This window comes from Martes martes (genome assembly GCF_963455335.1).
Source record: "Martes martes genome assembly, chromosome: 10".
Classification (NCBI taxonomy): Eukaryota; Metazoa; Chordata; class Mammalia; order Carnivora; family Mustelidae; genus Martes; species Martes martes.
Genome location: NC_137898.1, coordinates 57,787,525 through 57,806,662, shown reverse-complemented (window position 1 = coordinate 57,806,662; position 19,138 = coordinate 57,787,525). Strand labels below are relative to the sequence as shown.

The 19,138-nt window shown below is 50.8% G+C and overlaps 1 protein-coding gene across 1 annotated transcript; it reads right to left on the bottom strand.

Annotated features, from left to right (window-relative positions):
• Positions 1–510: 510 nt before the first annotated feature.
• Positions 511–12,508, bottom strand: RHOG (ras homolog family member G). Its single transcript, XM_080817720.1, has 2 exons — positions 12,440–12,508; positions 511–1,755 (listed from the first exon to the last, which is right to left on the bottom strand). The coding sequence occupies exon 2, from the start codon at positions 1,685–1,687 to the stop codon at positions 1,112–1,114; it is 576 nt and encodes a 191-aa protein (XP_080673846.1). The 5' UTR covers positions 1,688–1,755; positions 12,440–12,508; the 3' UTR covers positions 511–1,111.
• Between the last annotated feature and the right edge of the window lie 6,630 nt (positions 12,509–19,138).

Sequence of the window (19,138 nt, the reverse complement as noted above, 5' to 3'; positions counted from 1 at the left end):
GGCTGGTCTAAGCCCCAGTTTTGGTGAGCAGGAGTGACTGAGCTGTCCCTGTTATGACTCTAGGCTTGATAGCTGGGATAACTCAAAGTCTTCAGTTGAGGCACAGGCTCTTCCAGCCCCAGCTCTGTCTGGTAAAAACCCGCCCCCCCCCCAAAACCCTGTCCCCTTGGGGGTGTAAGGGAACAGCTCTCAAACAAATGCATGACTTTGAGCACCTGCCTGCAGGCTGGTGGCTCTCAGCTTCTCCCTTTCTGAGCCTTAGATCAGAGTTTTTTCCTTAGGTTTTGCATCCCAGTCCACTACAGAGTCAGTGGCTGGGCCCCTGACTGGCCCCTCTAAGGGAGCCCAGAGCTTTGTTAGGGAAATTGGGGGGTGGGGGCCCACAATGAAGCCTATTGTCTCCTGTCCCCTTTTACAGGAAACAAAAGGCTCCCAGTCTCTGGGGAGCCCTAGCCCATGCCCATCCCCTGCCCAACCCCCACTGCCTAGCACACAGGGAGGAGCCAGGGCCACTGGAGACAGGAGGTTTTATTGATGCTGATGGGGGTAGGAAAGGCCCCCCAGGAGCCTGGGGAAGTGGGGGCTGAGTCAGTCAGCAGATGCAAAAGGCCTGGGCACAGGGGGGTAGGTTAGGGCACATTCATCTTCTCAGGATTCTGTGGCTCCTTCTTTGGGGAAGGGAGAGAGCCTTTTGAGGGGGGAGCAATTCAAAGAGCAGCGAGGGAGAGGTTAGGGACAGCTGAGGGCTCCTAACCTGAGAGAAGGCACCACAATAGGCAGCAACATCTGTGTGAAAAGCTGGATCAACTGGTCAGTAGGGGAGATGGGGGAGGGGCACTCGGGTTGGCTTCTTGGGGAGGGGTCTGACCTTGGCCTGGGTGAGCTCTCAGAAATACCTGGTGTTCCCAAGCAGAGTGGGGCAGGGCCCAGAGCCCCCTTCCCTATGGGCCTCATTTAGGAGAAACAGGGATTCAGAGAAAAGGGCATTCAGGGACCCCCCCCTCTGGCAAGGGGTGCCAGAATTAGTCCTTAAGGCACAGCTGGGGGCAGATAAGGCGCCAAGGCACAACTGGTAGGGGGGCAGGGGCAGCCTCCAAGCCAAGTGCCAGGGTCACAAGAGGACACAGGACCGCCCACGCTTGATGGGTGTGGGGTTGAGCACGGCCCGGACGGCCTCAGCAAACACTTCCTTGACGCCGTCCTGCTGTAAGGCCGAGCACTCGAGGTAGCGCACAGCATGGATCTGCTTGGCCAGGGCCTGGCCCTGCTGCGGTGTGATGGGTGCCTGGCCCTGCTCCTTAAGGCGCCGGAGGGTGTCAGGCTGCGCTCTCAGGTCCTTCTTGGTGCCCACCAGCAGGATGGGCACATCAGGGCAGTGGTGGCACACCTCTGGGTGCCACTTGTGCCGCACGTTCTCGTAGGAGGGCGGACTGGCAATGGAGAAACAGATGACAAAGACGTTGGTCTGAGGGTAGGAGAGCGTGCGCAGCCGGTCATACTCCTCCTGGCCCGCTGTGTCCCACAGGTTCAGGTTCACTGTGCGCCCGTCCACCGCGCTCTGGGCGCTGTAGTTGTCGAACACCGTGGGGATGTACTCCTTGGGGAAGGCGTTAGTTGTGTAGCAGATGAGCAGGCACGTCTTGCCCACAGCCCCATCGCCCACCACCACACACTTGATGCTCTGCATCGTGGGCGCAGCTGCTACAATGGAGGCAAGGCCTCCTTCCCCTTCCGGGCCCCTCCGGATGCAGTGACCTACAGGCAGATCACAGGGACACACGTGGTTAGGGAGGCCTCTAGCTGCTGGGGAGAAAGAAGGGAACACGTGGAGGGAAACCAGCCCCTGTTCTCTCAACCTGACACCGTTCTGCAGTCCCATGAAGACAGATCTCTGAGACAGAATGAGAGAGAGACAATGAGAGTGAAGCCTGGAGACCAAGCCACGACGCTCAGGTGTAAGGAGGATGGCAGTATAATGTGTAATGTATTATGTAAAGCAAGTAAGTTCTGGTACCAGACTGAATAAGGTCTAATCCTGGTTTTTCTATCCGCTGCCTGTGTGACCCTGGACTAAAGACTTAACCTCTGCATGCCTCTGTATTCTTACCTGTAAAGTGAGGACAAAATGCTACCCTACCTCACTGGGTTGTTGTAAGGCTTATGTAAACGGGCACATCAAAGGCATTTAGAACAGTACCTTGGGTCATAATAAGTATTTGGTTAAGTATTAGCTACTTTTTTTCCCCTCCAGGCAGTACAGACACAAAAGTGAGGTACATAAGTAGGGGGTCTACCAGATCCTCTACCAGACAGGGACCCCTCCCACTGAGTAGACTGGAGAGGGGTTCTGGCTCATAGCCGCTGTCCCAGGTCACTCTGAGATGTAGCCATGGGTAGAGCTTCTACCAACTCAGAGCCCACCCTGCCCAGCACACTGATGTTTTAACTCCAAATCTGACATCTTGGCTACTGAGGGCAAACCAAAAGGCACAGTGAGAAATCTGCTGAGTAAGGAGCAAAATTCTCTAGACAGCTGCCCTATCTCAATCCAGGGTGCTTGAGGGATGGGGAGAAAGTGCGAGAGCTGACCTCACAACACTTGCAAGCACAGTAAACCCTATCTGGCAACTTGGTGCAGGAGAATACTGGGGGTTGAGCCAGGGCTGGGATTTAGTCTGGAATCTGGTATGTAATGATTAATGAGGCAAAGGCTGTGGCTCCCAGACATCAGCCTCTTCTCTCAAAGCCCTTGGTAGGGTAGGGTAGATCCTTCAAGCCCAGCCAAGAGGGATGGACAGGAGAGGAAAACAAATGTTTGATCTGCCCCTTCATGTTCCGTCCTTTTCCTTAGATCATAGCATGTGCCTTTGAAAAATTTCAGAACCTTCCAGACTCTTGGATAGAGAACATAGTGCCATTAAAACACTATCACTGGGGGCACCTGGGTGGCTCAGTGGGTTAAGGCCTCTGCCTTCAGCTCAGGTCATGATCCCAGGGTCCTGGGATCGAGCCCCGAATCGGGTTCCCTGCTCAGCGGGGAGCCTGCCTCCCCTCCCTCTCTCTGCCTGCCTCTCTGCCTACTTGTGATCTCTGTCTGTCAAATAAATAAATAAAATCTTAAAACAAAAACAAAAACAAAAACCACTATCACTGACAATCCATGCTTAAGTCAGACCGGCCAGGGATTGTAATCATAGTTCCACCAACCAGTCATGTTTGATCTTGGGCAATGTATTTAAGTTTCCCAAGTCTCAAGTTTCTCATCTGTAAAATGGGAATCATCTTGCCTATTGGGTTAGAATTGCCAAGAGTATGAAATGAACAAACAAGAAGAAAGTGTTCGGCATGAGGTGTGGCACATAGGAAGTGCCAAATAAACAGGCTGCTGTCATTATTAGTGGGGGAAATACAAGAGAAGTCCCAGCTCCACGCCATCACCCTGATCCCTTTTACAGTTCACAGGGCTTTGGGGTGAGGAACTGCTCTTCTGAGTTCTGGAACAGAGCAGAGCTTCCGGAAACCCTGTGATTATTTATACTGGTGTGGCAAGATTCCTCCTCTCATTGGCTACTTCCTCTCAGCCACGGGGGACTTTTTCTGGCCAGTATGTGACTTCCTTTTCCCGACTCTCTCCCACAACCAGATCCCTACTCCCTGGGGAGAAACAGCCCTGTTTTAGACACACAGGATCTCTAAGTGTCCCTCTTTCCACCCAAGCACCAACACCGCTCTCCCATTTCCCCCATTCTACTGTATACAAACTATACTCTGGTCTGAGAACCCCATACCCTCCAGCTGGACCTCTCAATCACTGGTTCAGAAGCCTCAAAAATCAAATGGAGGGAGGAGGAAGGATTCCCCCATTGGAAATAGAAACAGAAATTCTGGGGGCAGGGATATGCACAGGACCCAGGGATGGCCCCAGCTCCCTCCCAGGTCTCTACTTCCCCTGGGACCAGAGTAGAAGGAAATGGTTTCACCCTGTAAGGTTGCCTCTCTGGGCATTAAAAATATTTCCATCTTATTTGCATGAGTAAGTACGTGTTCAGTCTCAGGAGAGAGGATAGACAATGTTGGGAACAGGTCTGGGAAGGAAATAAGGGTATCCTGGGGCAGTGGAGAGAACCTCAGACTGGAAGACAGGAGACCTAACCTAAGTCTTAGCCCCAGCTCTGCTCTGCTGCTGATTCACTGTAACCAAGCATGAGATACATATTGTCTCTGGGCTTCAGTTTCCCAGTCCATGAAATGGGGAGAAAAATGCCTGTAACAAGGGTACTAGATAGAGGAAATGAGACATCAAGAGCCCTGGGAGTAGGGGATAGGATGATGGGGGAAAAAAGGCCCCCAGGTGGGGGTGGGAAGGCTGAGTCAGGAAATGCACAAGGCCTGGGCACACTGGGGCAAGCTGGGGCACATTCATTCTCAGGGTTCTGTGACTCCTTCCCTGGGGAAAGGAGCAACCAGTTTTTTGGGGGAAAAGGGCCATTACTTGTGTCCACAGGGTTATCTGGGAGACAGTGGCATTTTTGAGAGGATTCCTGGGCTTGTGAATCTTCAGTTTCACACAGAGCAGAGGAGTGGGTGTGGCAGTGTGACCGGGAACTCTTCCCCTACAAGCCCCACACTGGGCTGGCCCAGGCAGGAAGGCAAGGAGGGAACTCTGGCTGGCAGTCACAAGGCCCAAGAGACTGGAAGTAGAGCAGGCTCCAGGCAGCTCTCTAGGGAGGGGTTATCAACCAGCAATCAGCCTTCAATGAAGCTGGGAGGGACAGGGTCGCTTCCGGGCTGGCAAGGGAACAGGGACTGACACCGGAAAAGGAACATGAGTGAGGTAGTGTCCAGAAACAGGGCAAAGCAGAAGCAGTGTGGTATAGAGCCAGGAGCATTAAATCCCTGAATCTGACCTCTGGGGCTCACCTGCTGACTCCACCCCTTGATCAGAAACCCTCACAAGGTACAATCTTTCCTAGGTCACGCGATGTTGTTATTTGACCCTTATGACTACCTACTGGTAATATTCCTAATTTACAGATCAGGAAACAAACTCAGGGCAGTTAAAGTAACCCAACATCACATAGCTAGTTACCCTGGAAGCCAGGACATAAACCCCAGTTTTATGACCCAAAGCCCCGTGTCTTCCTCAATGTGTCACACAACCTCCAAGTTACCCCTTACCAGCTGTCTTAGAGACCTTAAACAAGTCAGTCACTTTCCTCCCTGGAGCCTCAGTTTCTTCATCTGTACAAAAGGAACGAAAACACTTGCCCTCCCTGCCTCAAAGGGCAGCACTGAGGAACCCTGAGCACAGGAATGAGTGTGCTTTGTAAACTGGGAGGTGCTGTGCATACAAGAGTTACAAAAGCAATGCCTTTCATCCCAAAAGGCAGGAAGCACTAAGTATGCAGGTGTTTGAGTGGTGCCATCAGCCCAATTCTCCCCACTCAGGTCTAGCTGAGACTTTTATCCTCTCTCCCAGGACAATTCTTTCCTCTGAAATGCTATGGCCTAAGCTGGGTCGAATAAGCTCCCACAGCTCATTTAAGGAGAGCACATGCTAGAAAGTGAGGTCCAATCCGTGCCACATAAGAAGGGACAGTCAATGCTGCAGAAGCCACACAAAGAGAGAGGCCTGGCCTATGTGGAGTCTGGGATCATCTGTGACTTATTCACTAGGTGACTCTTTTTTTTTTTTTAAAGGACTTTTGTTTATGTAAGTAAGTTAATGTTTGCAAATCTGTTTAGTATCAGCCAAATTACAATGACTTATTCTGGCATTATATTCTGAACTTAATTCAGATCCTGCCTGGTTCCTCAACTTGACGTTCAGAGTTCTTCATCATCTGGTAGGGATTCTGGAGTCAGATAGACCTGGATTTAAATCCTAGCTCTGGGGCGCCTGGGTGGCTCAGTGGGTTAGGCCGCTGTCTTCGGCTCGGGTCGTGATCTCAGAGTCCTGGGATCGAGTCCCGCATCGGGCTCTCTGCTCAGCAGGGAGCCTGCTTCCCTCTCTCTCTCTCTCTCTCTCTCTGTCTGCCTCTCTGCCTACTTGTGATTTCTGTCTGTCAAATAAATAAATAAAATCTTAAAAAAAAAAAAATCCTAGCTCTGCCTCTTATGAGCTCAGTAACAGCACCAACCTTAACCTTAACAGGTTGCTAGAAGGATTAAGTGCAATGTATGTATCCAGAATACGTACTTTGCAAATTAGAGTTTCCAGCTTCCTGATCCAGAGGGATCTCCACTTTCCCTTATAAACAAGCCAGGCTCATTCTTGCTTCTGAACTTTTCTTCTTGCTCTTCAGTATGTTGCTCCCCTCACCCCTCTCACATCTTCCTGCCTCCAGGCCTAGCTTCAGTCTGACAGTCCCATGAGTCCACAGCGTGGCCACCTCCTTTAACCCTTCTTTGGCTCTGGAATTCTCCTCCAATAGCCATACATAAATTTCCTAGCTTGTGGATGCCACCCCCCTAATACTGAAGCTTAAGCTTCTCTTGACTGCCCCCATAGAAAAGCTAAGCACAGTGTGCGGCCACTGCCTTCTGATCGGCTTGCTTCTAACCCCCATTGCTGAGATCTGGAGAGATGCCTCAGATGCCCAGGATTGGACAATAACCTTACAGCCAAAAGCTTTGACTGAAATAGGCAAAAGTCTCTCCTCCCACTGCTAGCCTTACGTGGCTCCTGCAAGCAGCACAGCTAATGGGGGGCTAATCCTGTCTGGGTGTGGTCTCAGGGCCCAGCTTGCACCCTGTGGGACCTGGTCTTGGGGTGTGGCCCAGGCAGGCCCCGAATGGGGGAGGGAAAGGAAGCAGCAAATTGCCTGATTGCCAGATCTTGGTGGCCGTTAGAGCAGGGGAAGTGTCCCAACTGGGAGTGGGGGAGGGGAGGAATGGGCTGTAAGAAATGGGGGAGTGTGGGAGCAATGGGAACTTACTGCAGCCTTCTAACCTGCCTCCCTGGCATGGAGCTCCCCTTCTACAGTGCTTCCCGAAACTCATTCTAACTACAGTCTGTCTGTGGGCATTCTGTTCCTGAGCTCGGGCCACACCACCCTGATCCTCCACAAAACACATAAAACAGCAGTATTTCCAGTCCCTGTGGGAATCCAGCATTTCTTTTCCATTTCCATCCTCCAACCTGTCCTTTCTCCTGCATGGGCTTCTAACCTTGGTTCTCCAGAGTCTGGTACTCTTGTCACTTCCTCCAGGAAAGTTTTTGTAAATCATCCAAATTCTTAATGACTTATCTCATCCCAGGTCTGGTCCCCGTTTTCTCTCACAGGTACATTCTCTCTTGTACCACGTGGAGGCTGACCTGAATCTTATCTCTCGTCACTAGATTGGGAGGATCTAGAGGGCAAGGTCCTGGCTGAATCTATCTCCCTGGGCTGAGCACAGCACACAGTGGCTGTCAGTAAATAACTAAATGAATTCAATCCATCCTGCATGTCTTCGTACATAGGAGTTCCTCTTCCTAGAATTCTGTTTCCCCAGCCTCAGAGCTTCCCAGTCCTCCAGGGTCCAATTCTGTCCCCCAGCTTCTCCAGGACACCAAGGCAACCCCCTCTCCTGCCCTATCTTCCCCAGCACTGTCTGAACTATTTATTCACTGCACTGAACTGGATGCCTCATGAGGAGGGAAGTCTGTCCTTCTTACTTCTAGAAGCCCAGCAGAGAGCTGAGCAAAAACTGCAGAAAGACGCACATCTCCTCCCCCATCAATCCAGACTTTGATTCTGGGAACAAGGAAGAGCCTCCATACCCAGGAGACACGACAAGGGTAACCAACTTCCTCCTTCCTCTGTGGAGTACAGTTTAGAGTAAAGAACATACAGGCTAGATTGCCCTGTCCTCAGCTGAAAGGGTGAGAGGGGGATGCAGGCACAGCTAGCCTGGAGGGATGAGGAAGATGGGTAGGAAAAGTCATCCTGATAAGGCTAAGAACTGGTCAACACCAGAAGACCCTTGGTCAAAGATGAGGTAAGGGTCAGAATTAGTATTGGAAATGGCTTCAGAAACTCTGCAAGTCTGTTTGTCTTGAAGGACAGGTGGAGAGGTGATATGAAAAGGCTCAGAGGGGCTGCAGCTAGCTGCAGCTGGGCTAGGAGGAAGAAACTGGGGGAGACATGAGGTCAGTGTGGGGCTGGGACCAGGCCAAGGGCTGAGTCTCTCTTGTTCTTTCCCTTCTCCCCATCAGAGAGAGCCTAGTTCCCAGCCTTAAAAAAAAAAAAAAAAAAAAAAAAAAAAAAAGAATGTATGCGAAGAACTCTCTACTTCTTGCTATCCTCCACCCTTCACCCCCTGCAGAGGATCCTACACTCCAGCAAGTTAGGAGGCTAAGAGAGTGACTTTGACTCTACCTGGTAGGGGCTGGAAGGAGGAGGAAACAAGACAGGTGTAGCTGGGAAGGCTTTGGGGGGCTGGGACCCTTTCACTAAGTCCCAGTCCCTTCCTTCTCTAACCATCCCAGGACCTTGGGTGCTCCACAAAGGGTGAGGCCAGGGCCAGGGCAGCTCAGGCTGGAGGAGCTAAAGAGGCTGCCCCTCCCCCACCAAGCAGCACAGAGGAAGGCTCCAACACTTGCTTCCTCCTCCCTTCCTCCTCCCCGCCTAACAGCCCCTCAGCAGTCCTGGGGCCCCACGAAAGGCCTGTGAAGTGGCACTTCCTTTGCCTTTGCTCATTTCACACGATGCTGTACAGAAATGCCATCCTCCCAATCCTGCCTCCCCCACCTGAAAATACCCACAGAGAGACCCACGGAGGCTCTATCCCTTCAGCCCCGCCCCAGCTCTGAGGGGGTTTCCACAAGGGAAAAACATATCAGGGAGGAAACTCCAGCACCGATTTTCCACTGTCAGTGGGGCAGGGCTGGAGCAGGGCAGAGGGTACTCCCCCAACTTGCTGCCCCCTGGCATAATCCCCAGTGGTCTGCCTAATTCTCTTTTCTCAACCTGTAAGAATCCTTGTGCTTTGGGGGAAAGGAGCCACAGGTCCCATCCCTGGACAGATACTTAAGAGACTATGGAGGCCTGTCAGATCAAGGCTGGCGTGAGACAGAGGGCCCAGAGTGGGAGTGCTACTATGAGGAGATTCTTAGGGGATGGAGCGTTAGAGCTCTCAGTATTCTCTATGCTCACTTGGAGGTATTAACAGGCAACTCCTTCACGTTGGAACTCAGTGACAAGAGACAAAGTTGACCAAGGTTATATAGATTTGGGAACAAATCCAGGACAAGGACCTGGGGCTCCTAACCTTCAGCCTGATGTCACTTCCACAAAGGAAAAGGTGAGGACTGTTACTCTTGCCTGGAAATGGGCCCATGTTTCTGCCCTCATTTAGGATGACCCAACAATGGTTTTATTCCTTCAGGAAATGGGCCAAAGGGATCAGGTTGATGCCTAAACCCTTTCTGCCTCCAAGTTCCCTGGCTCTCATGTCTAGCCAATACTAGGCTGCCCATGATCTAGAACTGACATTACTGGACAGAGAGCCACCCTTGCCTGCCCCAACTGAGGAGCTCCTTCTATAAGCTCTAGCTCCTGGGGAGATGTCCTCCGCCCATGACATGAGGACAAAAGAGGAAGCTAGACACTAGACAGGAAAACCAATCTGTCCTGGGGAGGTGGCCCAGGCTTTGTCTTTGGTTTCCCTCCTCACAGACCCTTACTAGCCTCACCACTAATGGGTCTACACTGTATAGGGAGGCAGAGGTCTTCATTCTGGGTGCAGGCCTATCACCTTCTTCCCAGCTGCCCAGCTACCCCCATTCTAATTATCTTCCCAACTGTCTCATTATAGCAACAACTTCTCATATCTTCCTGCTATGACCTCCTAAAAGCTCATATCAGCCACCTTATCCGACCTAACACATTTGGCCAGAAACAACTCTCCATATCCTAGATTCCCAACCAAGATCTGTGACAATCTCACATCAGTCATTTCTTCCTAAAATAAGTACTAGTTTAGTGGGTGGGGAGTCAGAAGTCCTGGACGGTTTTTTAATGAGCCATGATACTGAAAAAATTCTTTGCATGCACATCTTTCTCTGAGCTGAAATTTTTTACAGGTTTCTGGGACTTCCTCCAGGAGTGGAACCCACCTATACCTCTCAGAATGATAGTAGGAGATACAGGTGGGTGGAAGAAGGGACAATTCAAGGGAGAAGGACAACTGTGATGGGGGAAAGGACAGAATGAGGAACCAGAGTAGCACTTAAATCTTTTTGTGCTTGGGAATCCCAAAAAAGTTCCCCTCCACTTCTCTTTTCTTTTTTTTTCTAATAGAGAGAAATGAATACAGTAGACTTGAGGAGATGGAGAGGCAGGATCTCTCAGCATGCTTCCCCAAGACTTGAGGAAGGAGCTTTAGAATGAGGATGGGAACTTACAGAGCCAGGCTGGACTGAAGTTAAACTCTAGAGAAATTCCTGAAACAGAGGGAGTTAGGCTCCTGGGTGAGAGGGGGAATATTAATGATGTCTGATGGCAGAGGGGTCAGCAGAGGGCTCCCTGGTCAACAAGACCCTGATGTAGCCCAGGGCACGTGGGTTCCCAGCCTGGGCAAGTACTGTAAGGAAGCAGGGAAGAGGGAGCAGACACCTTTGCCTCACACCCCTCTTCTTTTCCTGAACTGGAACTAAAACAGTTAAGACCTAAGTTAGACCAGCGATACAGTCTTTTCCCTCCAAAATGCCTTTGCCCTCTCCCTTTCCTTCCACCACACCTAGTTGACCTCGTCCCATTCTCCCTAACAGATGGTGTTGGAACCATTCAGACTCTCCCCCAGCCTCCAGACCTAGCCTCTTGGTTAAGCATCCAAGGGTTTGGGTGATTTTGATTTCCCATGGCCTCTCTCACCAGTCTTATTCCTGTGTCGCTCTACCCCGAGTGCTATAGACTGCTTCCTCCTGCCTAACCACAACCTCACCCACTGCAGGTTCCCTTCACTCGGTTAGTTTCCCCTGTTCTGGGCACTCTCGAGGCTGAGGGCAGTTATTCTGTCTCCAGGAGATAAAGACATAGATACATAGACAATACCTCGCAAATAAACAGAGAGAAAGGTTTTCCAGCCCTTTAATCATCTTTATCACCGGGAGGCTGTAGCCTGTTTCTCTAAGGTAGGGAGATTTGAAAAGGCTCTCAAAATCACCAAAGATCTGGACCCCAAAGCTGGAGATTAATGGCTGAAAGGGAAGGAGACGGAGAGATCGAGAGGAGTGAGGGAAGGTGGAAGAAGCAAGACAGTCGGTATGTGTTTGGGAGCCAGAAGCTGGTAAGGGGAAGGGAGGGCGGAGGCTGAAGGGAACATAGGTGGACAGAGGGGCAGGTCAGGTGACAGGACAGGGCCTAGGCATGAATGTGTGTTTAGGTGAAAGACTACAGAGGATGCAAGAAGAGGGTGATGGACAGTCTGTGGATAGGGTCTGAAGAAGGAATGGAAGAAGAGAAATGAGAGTGTACAGAATTCAGGGACTAAGGATGGGGGGCGGGGGTGAGAAACAGGAGATGCTCCCAATCATTTCCCAAGGCCAGAGCCCCCGCTGCCTCCCCAGAAGCTCTATTCTCTCTTTCTCCTCAAAACAGTCCTGCTTTCAGTGATGCCATCTTGTCAGGGACCACCAGTACCTCTAAATGAGAGTCATTTCACCTCTAGTCGCGGGACAAGACCAGGTCTTCTCCTTCCTCACTTTGCCCCCCAAAGAGCAAGGGCAGGCCCAGGTCAGGTAGGCATAGAGATGTTTGCTAACTAAATACCTGTTGCTTCATTCCAGGGATGGAGAGGTTGGGCGTCAGAAAAACGGCATCCAGAGAGCGGGACTGGGGCTGGCGGGACTCCCCGCTCCCTGCCCCCGCGCCCCCCGCCCCCCCGCCTTGTATAGGACCTTGGACTGCAGCCTGCGAATGTGGGTCTGGATTGGCACCGATCTTCCAGGGAGGGAGCTCTTCCTCCGCAGTCTAGGGCTTCAGACACCACCTCCCTCCAAACTCCCAAATGTCACAACTGCCGCAGTGGAGGGAGAGCGCCTTCTCCAGCCCAGAGGGCCCCCTTCCTTCACACACTTCGGAACCCCCCCACAACTTCTGAGGTCACCCCACTCGAGTCCTATCTCCCAGCTCTGAGCTCTTCCACTTCAGAGACTTTTCTCTCGGAGCGGGAGACCCTCCCACCTCAGCGGTCCCTCGCGGCTCCGGGGAGCCGGGGGAACCTCGCCATCCTCCCTCGGTACAGAAACCTACCCTCCCAGAACCGCCGCCTGCTCGCAGTGGCCGGCTCCCCGCCCCGCCCGGCCGCGCCCGCCCAACTTGCAGTGAGCCGAGAAGCTCCCGCCCGCGGCCTCCCGAAAGCAAACTTCTCCGGCCGGTGCCGGCGCGCAGTCCCCGCCGGCCGGGATCCCCTCCCCCGGACCCCCAGTCCGCCGGCCCGCGCCGGGCCTCACCTGGTGCCCTCCCCGCCGTGGGGGAGCTGGGGGCGGCGGCAGCGGCTCCGGGCTCGAGAAGGAAGTGAGAGCGGGAGGCCGGAGGAAGTGGGGGGGGCGGGCCGGCCGGGGCGGGGCGCGGGGGCGGGGCGCGGGGGCGGGGCGGGGCCCGACCAGGAAGTGCGCGGGGCCTGGGGCCCCGCTCGGGTCTCCACCCCCACCAGCACCCTGCCCACACCTTCCCTGCCGCTGGCCGGGTCCAGGGCTCGCCAGCCCCAGCCCTCTGCCTCGGAGGCCCTTAAGTCAGTCCTCCTAAGGTCAGAGTGCCCCGTCTTCTCCTTGCCACCCCCACCCCAGTAGAGGCCCTAGCCTGGGCGCTAGGCTTTTGTCCCCCTCCCCGTATCTCGCCCCCACCAACCCCCGCGGGAAGATGCTAAGAACGGGCGCCCCAAGTTTGGGCGCCTCAATCAAGCCCGGGGATCGAGCGCTGGCCAAGGCTAGGGGTTGGCTAGAATGGGTCCTGCTGGGGCAGTCCCCACCCCTGCCCCGAGCCCCAGGGGAGTGCGCAGTGGTGGTGATTCAGCAGTGGGAAGGCCCCAGACCCCTGGGGAGGGTGCGGAGACTGGGGGAAGGGGAGCTGGCGTCAGCACCCGGGGAAAGACAAGATCTGCAGAGGCGCCGGCGGAGCCGCGGGCCCCAAAAACAGGATGTAGTGTCGTCGTTCCGCAACCGGCTGCTCCGTGCGCCTGGGCTCTGGGGAGGGGGCGGGGCGGGTGGAGGACGTAGGGTTCCCCTCGCCCGCTCTTCTCGTCGGGGCGCGCAACAGCTTAGGGCTGCAGGGCCGCACCCAGGCCCGAGATCCTGCCTGCGCCCTGGGGACCAATGGGTGGACGGGCTCGTGGGCGCCCTCTGGTGCTTCTGCACCCAGGTCTTGCTCGTGGAGCTCTGTGACTCCAGAATGGATATCTTTCCTTCGTTCAACACAAACTTTCTGAGCGCCTACCACGTGCCCAGCTCCGTGCTGGGTGCTGTGAAGGAAAACTGAGAGGCGTTTAGGACAGGCTCCCTGTCTCCAAGAGGCTTTCCAGATAAAGAGGAAGAACAACTCCGAGAATAAATAGCTTAACCTTTAACCTCCCCTTCATCCTGTAGTTGTGGAGATAACATGAGAATGGATGTGAAAGGGCTGCTGTCAATGTCTGGCTCAGAGTAAACATTCAACAAATGCCTTTAAAAAGAAACCATGCTATAAGAATGAGTTTCCTAAACACAACATGTCTGCCCGCGTCTCTGGGTCTTTGCCGATTCTCTGCCCCCTGTCTTTCCTTCTTTCCTGTGTTGATTGCCAGGCGAAATCCACTCGGACTTTCACGATTTGGGCCTAATGGAATACTCCCTCCCAGGTTGCCATTATCCCTCCTCCCACCGCACACGTGCACACAGACCCCCACCTCTGCCATACAGTTGATAGTCTCTCCCAGTGCTGTCGAATGCAAATAATTTAAGTTATATATGTAGCTCAAAATATTCTAGGGATGACTTTTTTTAAAGAAACAGGGGCGCCTGGGTGGCTCAGTGGGTTAAAACCTCTGCCTTCAGCTCAGGTCATGATCTCAGGGTCCTGGGATCGAGCCCCACATTGGGCTCTCTGCTCAGTGGGGAGCCTGCTTCCCCTCCTCTCTGCCTGCCTCTCTGCCTAGCTCTGATTTCTTTCTGTCAAATAAAATCTTAAAAAAAAAAAAGTAAAAAGAAACAGATAAAATTCACTTAAATGCTATATTTTACTTAGCCCAGTATATCCAAAAGATTATACAACCTGTAACCAATATAAAAATTATCGACTATAGAAACGAATGGGATATTTTACATTCTTTTTTTCTACTAAGGCTTTGAAATCTGGTATGTCTTTTACACTCACAGTACATCTGAATTTTGGCTAGACATATCTCTGTGCTCAATAGGACATACGGCTAGTGGGTAAGGTATAGGACAATGAAGGAGAGACTCTTACCAGATTCAGGCTGGTGGATGACTAAGTAGGTGAATTCATTTTCTGCAAGCCTTCTGGGGAAGCTTATCCTGATCCTCCTAGGTGGAGTTTGGGTTTGTCTCCTCCTTCCCCATAGCACTTGGGACAGACTTCTCTCTGTGGAGGAGAGAGCAGGAAAGACAAAAGGAAAATCTGATTCCTTTCTGTACCCTACTAGGAGTACATGGCTGGTGCTTGGCATTTGATGATGAACATAGGATTGTGAGTTTCCATAAAAGACAGGGTTCAGTGAAGGACTACATACTCAAGCAGCTTCTATGAAGCCACTAAAAACCGTGTCCCAGAACAAAGGTTTTTGAGCTGAGTTCCCAGAGTTCCCTTCCCAGAACTTGAAAGCAGGAAAATAGTGGGGCTCTGGCCTCCCTTCCTTTCAACCACTTAGTTTGCTTTTATCTGATTTATATTCTAGTGTTCTGGATAAAGAGATTTTTTAAAAAATAAGGTTATTTACTTGAGAGAGATTGAGAGCACGAGGGGGAGGGACAGAGGGAGAGGAACAGACAATCCCAAGCAGACTCTGCACTGAGCACAGAGCCTGAGATCATGACTCTAGCCTAGAGTGGGGGCCTCAACTGACTGCGCCACTCAGGCGCCCCAAGATCTTACTTTTAAAAAGTTTCCTAGATGGGATTGGGAGGGAGACAAACCATAAAAGACTCAATCTCAAAAAACAGACTGAGGGTTCCGGGGGGGAGGAGGGACGGGAGAGGATGGTGGGGAAATGGACATTGGGGAGGGTATGTGCTATGATGAGTGCTGTGAAATGTGTAAACCTGGCGATTCACAGACCTGTACCCCTGGGGATAAAAATACATTATATGTTTATTAAAAAAAAAAAAGCTTCCTGCAAAAAATACTTGAAAATCAATTTTAGAAGCGTAGTGGTAGGAATAGGGTACATACACATTATACGCAGTAGACCACAAGGCTGGATTGGCTGCCTAGGGTCAGACTGAATTTCCAGAGCCCTTGATGATGGGGATGCCTGGCCCTGGTTCCGCTTGCTTAGGTGTGAGAAACTGACTTGACTTTGAGGATTTCATGGTCTGGTGGGATAGGGGGCTGCTGCATATGAAGATACCAGAGGAAGCAGAAAGAGCCCTGCGCTGGGCTTCAGAGGACCTGAAGTCTAGTCTTGGTTCAACCAGTCTGGCTACTGAGACTGCATTAGGCCTCATCCTTTTCTAGGTCTCAGACTCCTCCACTGGGAAGCAAGGGGTTAAGTCAGATGCTACCTTTGAGCTCTGACTTTCTATGATACACTCTTTAGAATAATAAAGTAATTAAGGCTTATGCGTGTAGCTTATTGCTCATAATGCTTTGATACTATTTAGGTCATCTTGCTTTGTGCTCTAGTTAATTGTATCTGTGCCTAATGTCTGTCTTCCCCACTGACTGTAAGTCCTTTGAGGTTGTGTCTGATTCATCTTTGTGTTCACCCACTGGGCCTGGCACGGGCAGGCCTGAGCACCCATTTGTCTTCAGCATACATCTGTGGAATAAAATTGAAGTAAAAAAAGCACTGACCTGAGGGAAAAAAAAAAAAAAAAAAGCACTGATCCGTGTAGAACCATTAGAGGCCAGGTGACTTAGAACCACTTTTAGGGTACAGATATAGGATGGGCCAATAAGGCCACAGGAGTGGGAGACAGGTAATGGGGTGGGACACCCCAAATGGGTGGGACATACTCAAATATCTGCAAAGGGTTCTTGGAGGAGGAAGACGCTTAGCTGGAGTAGGAAGAGGGCACAGGGTCCAAAGGGCTGTTTCTTCTTCCTACTCTTGCTTTGCCCAAGTAGGTGAGCTCTTGGTAGATGGTTTATGTTTGTGCTCACAAGCAGCTGAGAAGCAAGGACACCAGCTGGGACATTCAGAAGAGAGACAATGTATGAAAGTACCTGGTGGGGGTGTAAAACAGAGAGATCATAGGCAGGTTCTGAAGCCAGACAGTCCAGGATTCAAATCCTAGTCGTACCACTTTCATCATGGCCTTTGACAAGTCACATGAACTCTCGCATTCATTCCTTGAACTGTATTTATTGAAAACCTTCTTTGGGCTAGGTATAATGTCACATGCTAATGACACAGTGGTGAAAACATAGATAAGTTCCTATTCTGATGTAACTAGCAAGGGAGATAGATCTTAAACAGGTGATTAAGTGCTGTAAGAGCATAGGAACCATTTAGTTCCATTTTAAAATGGGAATGACAATACTATGGGCTTTGCGGGATTGTGAGAATTCATGAAAGAATGCAAGTAGAATGCCTAGCAGATTGCCTTGGGTGCAACAAACATTAATTTCTCTGTATGCCCATGACTTGATTCCCTTAGAAGAGCAGGGCAGAGACAGAAAGGAGGAGGAAAAAAGCCTTGAAATGTTTTCACCTCTGCCCTGGTCTCTTCCAAACAGGTCTTTCCAGCCTAGTCTGTATGAGCTCCATTTCCTGTAGCTCACCAGGGGCTCACAAGGGTCTTCTGCTCAGTGTCAGTCACAGCCTCTTCAGACTAACCCTAAATCTGAGTTTTCCTTTATCTCTGGTGGGGCTCCTCTTGATTCTACTTTAGGAGGAGAAATAGGAGTCTCCCCTTCATTACTCTTCTTCATTGCTACCCCCCCCTCCCCCACCAAAAAGGGCCCATTTCGTGACTTGGGAAGATAATAAGTGAGACTGGAGATAGCAAAAAGAACAAACAGAGGAAGTGACAAATGAAACAGAGTTCTAGAGTTGCATTTTCTGATCCATTGTTCCTGATTCCCTCTGAGGAACTAACTAGTTGCACAGAGGAAGGGCTAGGGCCTTGCCCTATCTTCTAGGAGGGTCCCTCCTCCCAGGCAGGTGGAACAACAGTTGCCCTGCTTGCCTCCAGGGCAATTTTGCATCCTTGAGGTTCTCCAAACTGGGTGGTACCCACCTGGTTTGTCATAATCCCCTCTGGGAATTCCTCCTTCTTCAGCCCTGGTGTGTTCCAGGAACAATTCAGTTTGTGCGGTCAGGCAACAGTGCCAGGATGTGAATCTAGGCAATCTAATTCCAGAACAGCTTCCCCTCACCCCAGCTGAGTGCCTCTGCACACCCTCTGATTGCTTTAGGCAGTCACTTGCTCCTCCTTTGTGCTCGCTCACCTGACCCTGAACCAATTCCTTTCAAGACATTATCAACAAGTGCTAATTACTGTTCATATAGAGATTTCTCTCCCAAACGAGCTCTTGGAGGGTAGGTACTGGATTATTATGAACAGGTGCTCGGTATATGTTAAATCAATAAATGAACATTGGTACTAAGATCCTAGACCTGATTTTGGAAGAGTAGACGATTTTCTTTGTGAAACTAGTTTGGGAAGAATTGCTAGAAGCCAAAATCTCTTTACTCATTCATTCCTACGCAGCCAGAACCTGGGCCATTTCTCAGTGATAGCTGTCCTTGCAATTTTTGGACACCAGGGGGAGCCACTGATAACACAGCCCAAACTTGAAACTAAACTTTTGTGGGCAGATTTAGGACCCTTTATTGCACTTCTACTGAAGATAGTCATTTTCCAAATGAAAGCTTTTCGTAACCAGAAACCCTGTGGTGTAGAGGAATGACAGCTAGAAATATGACAGTTCATAGAGAACACACATCATTCATTTATGCACTTTTATCGAGTACCAGCTTTGCACTGGTTCAAGTCCTAGCCCCGGGGAGTATGAAGATAAATAAAATTCAGTCCCTGATGAATGCAGAAGCTAATGAAGAATACAGATACTTATGAGATAATCATAATTCAGCTATAAGATATAGCAGAAGACTGGAGACATAGGGCAAGTCAGGCAAGACAGGCAAGGTGGTAAAGGAAGGAAGGGGTGACTTTTGAGCTGGGTCTTTTTTTTTTTTTTTTTTGACTAATCACAACTTTTGGTTCATGGTATGCTGTCATCATTGTTCAAGGCACGGATGCTTTTCTTTCACTGGAGCTGAGACTTGCAGGATAGAGAGAAAATTCCAAAGGACAGAGTTTGGTGTGGTGGCCTCAGCCTTAGTTTCTTTATCTGTAATGAGTACAGCCTTGTCTTATCCAGCAGAGCGCTTGTGAGGGAGAGAGATGTTTGATATGACAGCTCTGGCAAAGAGTAGTATAGAGGCACGAGAATTGTTAATTCAATTCGATTTAACCAACATCTGCAGAATTTCAGGAGCAAGGCCCTAAGAGCAATTCAAGTAAGATACACCTGGTGTATGGTAAAGGCTTGGTGTTTAGGTTTAAAATAGACAGATGGGGGAAACAAAAAGCTCTCTGTTTCCTCTTGAGACTCATAATGTGATGAGGTGTTCTTACAGAGACTATACTCATATGAGGACCCAACATAGGGACTACTGAAGTGAAAGTCAAACCTTCAGATCCAGGAAGATCCATGAGGTCTCAGCATTTTCCTGTTTTGTAGAATATTAAGGCCAAGCTGAATTAATAATCTGGTACTTATATATCCTGTAGTTGGGTATACTGAGATCCAGAGGGGAAGTGGCTTTTTTTTCCCTCTAAAGATTTTATTTATTTATTTGAGAGAGAGAGAGAGAGAGAGTTCATGAACAGAGGGGAGAGGCAGAGAGAGAGGGAGAAGCAGGCTCCCCTGCTGAGCAGGGAACCTAGTGGGGGCTCATTCCCAGGATCCTGGGATCAGGACCTGAG